General features: G+C 36.9%; 1 protein-coding gene across 1 annotated transcript in view; it reads left to right on the top strand.

Annotated features, from left to right (window-relative positions):
- Window positions 1-4,089, top strand: part of LOC106099443 — a 52,185-nt gene that overhangs the window by 47,347 nt on the left and 749 nt on the right. The window contains exons 6-7 of the mRNA XM_013278002.1: window positions 2,561-2,617; window positions 3,818-3,994. Coding sequence (XP_013133456.1) covers window positions 2,561-2,617; window positions 3,818-3,994 — 234 coding nt within the window. The remainder of the gene's footprint in view (window positions 1-2,560; window positions 2,618-3,817; window positions 3,995-4,089) is intronic.

Here is a 4,089-nt window from a genome sequence, read left to right as displayed (position 1 = left end):
AAGAAATACGGTGAATTTAAACTGTCTGTTTATCCCTGTATTAGTTTACAATTTGAAATCTAGAGCTAGTCCTCATCACTTTTGGTAAATCATTGTCAATGACCTTGTAGTCTCAGGAATAAAAACGCTTTCACGGTTTATCTATTTGAGATTACTCGTGTACTTACAAGTATAGTACGAAAATTATTGATGTAATTTAGTGATCAGTTCTGATAATAGAATATTGTGTCTAGAGTTCTAGTCCGATTTTATACGAGTGTGTGCAAGGATCAGTGTGCGTTGGGTGGGCGGGTGCCGCAGTGCGGGGCGCATGCCTGCCAGGCCCGGACACTCCATGTGCCTTAGCCACTAACACTTCAAATGCAGACGCCTTTTGCACTTACAACTCTCGTTTTTTGACTTACAGAATGTTAATAACGACTACACCATGTTCATCAAAACCGTTTTTATTTTCATTCAAATATGTGAACATCTAAATATGGTAGTGTGAAAAGAAGAATCTCATCTACTTACAACTGTTACAAATAAATTTTAACATAAATGTACTACGAAAGTACTATGTAAAATTTATACAATTGAAGGAGAATTATGTAACTTTTTAACAGTAATAAATAATTGCTAACATCAAGCAGTAAATAATGATATTTGAAATCGAAACTTTGAAATCGCGACGGTTCGGTGGCAAAGTTAGAAAAAGCTTAAGGACAATATTGAGAACGTTAAGTTTGAGTGAGGAAGATGCGGTCGCGGGGTACACGCGGCTGCGGCGAGGAGGCTGCGCGCGCGCTCCATCGCCTCGCCTTCGCTCTGTGGCGTGCTGCTTTCTACTTGCAACGCGGAAGGATGCGCGATATTATTGTACCACAAAGGATATATACGGTTTGTCTACTGAATAATAAGATTAAATGAACTAAATAGCATATAATATTGTGAATTTCTGTTGTGTTATCATTGTAGTTAAAGTCTATACATTTAGTAGTACTATGCATAATAACATCAGTACAGGAAATATGTGTCAAAAAAATCGATGTTAACGCTAATGTCCAGTAATTTATGCAACTAATAGGTATCTTAGTTTTGGTAGACTCATATTACATTTAGTCTCTCGCGACCAATTGCTACTTTAACAAATTGGTTATAACTGAAAACAACAAAGCTAAGCATAAAATGAACAGTTTCATCATCTAATTAATAATGTTCAGCGTGCGGTGCAGAGATTATTAACAGACCAAACGCAAGATAAACAATTTCTAAACGCGTGCAGCGGTCGATTGGAAATAAATCGGCGGTTCCTGTTTACGAAGTAATCGGAGTGTGTAAACCAGGGGGCGGTGATTAGTGCGAGGTATAAAAATAACACGAGTGCGTCTGTGCGAGGTTGGTGTGCAGAGCGCGGGCAACGCGGGGCGGCCGCACTCCGCGGCCGACGTCGTCTGATTGTGCTGTAATTGGATTATGCCAATTTCAGACGATTACAGTGCTTTGTACGCTCAGCGAACGTATTTGCATTTACATTTAGATATACGTATTACAGTGATCAGATAATGCGCACTTCAACCAATGAAAAGCTGCGTATTTTAATTTTTACGTGCTGATATTGTGAGTAATGATTATAGAATGCATAAATATTAATTCTTGGATACATGCGTGCTATTTTATTGGCTTTGACTTTCCCTGTTCGATTTACTACAGATCAAATGTAAATTAATATGGGCCTAATAACATAAGATAGGCCCAACTAACGTCGCCGCGAAACCTGCAGTAATCACTTAGGCCGCGCCCCGCTTAAGGGCTCATTTATCAACCTTATTGAGCTTTATCCCAACATCCGATCGCGATACAGCAACCGGTACTTTATATCGACGGTGACTTAAAAGCATCCTATAGCTACAAATTGTTAAATGTTTTCATTAAAGTTTCACTTATAAAAATTAGTTCTTGAAATAATTCAATTAAAAAGAATACTATAATATTGCTAGCGGCTTCAACCAACAATTGCACTTTTTGATAAGGCTAGCGGTCATGCATCTCTGGTCTAAGATTTTTTTTAGTATGTGTATTGATAAATTCGATCTATGATTTTAGATTTTGGCAAAATTTTAAAGTGACACATCTCCTTGATATTTAGCTTGTGTTGGAATAATAAATATTTTATTACTTATCATGATTTATAATGTTAGGCAACTTCTTGTTACTTGTCAAGCGAGATATTGATTTTGGGTAACAAAAAGAGTGAACTCTTGATTTCATTTGAACATCGCGTTGCCCCCGACCTTGGGATTCGCGTTTCAATACGCCGTGCCGCGTCTACAATGCAACAATCATGAATGTTGCAATCACTTCTCATTCTTCCATATTATTTGAATGACACGACTTACACATTATGTAAAGCAAGCGTGCAAAGAATTCCTTCAACAATAATAAAGGCAAGCGTAGTCTGTGAAAAGGTTTATGTAGGGTCAAATATTAAGCCTTTTTTTTGTTAAATACCCTAGTATTTTTTATATCATTGATCACTGATAAAACTAAAATTTTAAATCTAAACGTTTAATTATTACAGACTCGAGCAGTGAGCGCGCCTGTCACTCCGGGGACTCCCGCACTCTCCAGAGACCATGTAAGTTACGCAGTTTCTGCATAGAATGCTGCATCCTAGATATGTTATGTCTTAAATCGCTGTAAAGTTATGAAACCCTAGTAATAATTTAATTTGTATTAAACAACTCGACCTTCGAGACCATTTAGTACGAGACGTACAAATTCTTATGTTTATCAAATGTAATATCATAAGACTTGTTTGCAAAGATTTATGCGGTTCTTTTATATGTAAATGCTTTCAAGGCTATTTCAAATATGATAAACATTTCGATGTAACGAAGTGTTCGAGAGCTGTTTATCACATTGGAGCATTATTATGTTTTGAAACAAGACAAACGGCGCTTGCGCCAGTATATTTGCAGTAAATGTAATAATTCAAAAGTTTATTAATGGTTGTGAATGCTTAAACTACGTTAGGTACATTTTATTATAAGGATTTTCTCTTTTTTTATCGTTGATACATTGAAATTCGATTTCCACATTTTAATAATGCACTTTGCGTATTGCAAAAATAACATGTTAAAAAGTAGTTCTAATTAATAGATATAATATAATATAATTGTTATGGCTCTTATTAATGTAACGTAAATTAAATTGTGTTTAAATCGGACAGTATACAGTATTTCTTGATTTACAGTCTTTTAACCCTTCAAAGTTCGTAGTGTTTGTGATAGGTATCGGAACTCGATTAGTGACACAGTTCGACTGATCTTATCTTCAGTAAATTCGAAGCATTGTAATGCGTTTTCTACCACCCACACTACGGTGTCACTCTCACGGCGTCACCGTCTTGTCGAACCGCCTACAATATTATGTGTTTGATCTGACACAAACATACTAAAGCAAATCTCGTATTTTCTCTATTTACTCTTCAACTTTAGGCATGTTCTTTACCTACGCACGTTTCAACAATAATCGTGCGTTACGTTGTGCTGATAAAATCATTGTTAGACTGGATTGCAAAGCGAATAATAATACGAGTCGTTTGCAAAACCCGTTCTAGTGGATTGTATATGCAGACTTTATAACAACTTATTTAGAATAATGTCACTATATTTCGTATAATAAGACTTTTCCGATGTATCAAAATTACTCAAAATATCACACTTTTTGCTTACATGTTACAACAAAATGACTGTTTTAACTATGTCTTCTTATTTATCTAGAAAAACTCTTACAAAAACATATGTTAAATTCTCCATTGTCTTGTTGGCCGCAGGGCGGGACTCGGTCGGCGAGTTATCCGGGAGGCGCTGGAGGCGCAGGCGGCGCAGGGCGACTGGACCTGTGCTACGTGGCGGAGCGCATGCTGGCGCTGCACTTACCACACAGAGACGCACATGCTGAGGCCCAAGCCGCTCACATGCTCACCAACAAGCACGGCGAACATTTTATGGTGAGATACACTTTGTAGCTGGAAATTAAGGAATGCAATTTATTATTTCATTCTGCTGCTTTTTACTTCAAAAGCTAATCTATTATTAAATGATT

The sequence above is a fragment of the Papilio polytes genome, unplaced genomic scaffold (genome assembly GCF_000836215.1).
Source record: "Papilio polytes unplaced genomic scaffold, Ppol_1.0 DF824102.1, whole genome shotgun sequence".
Taxonomy (NCBI): domain Eukaryota; kingdom Metazoa; phylum Arthropoda; class Insecta; order Lepidoptera; family Papilionidae; genus Papilio; species Papilio polytes.
The sequence above is the reverse complement of the archived record's forward strand: the minus strand, read 5'-3'. Positions and strand labels throughout refer to the sequence as shown.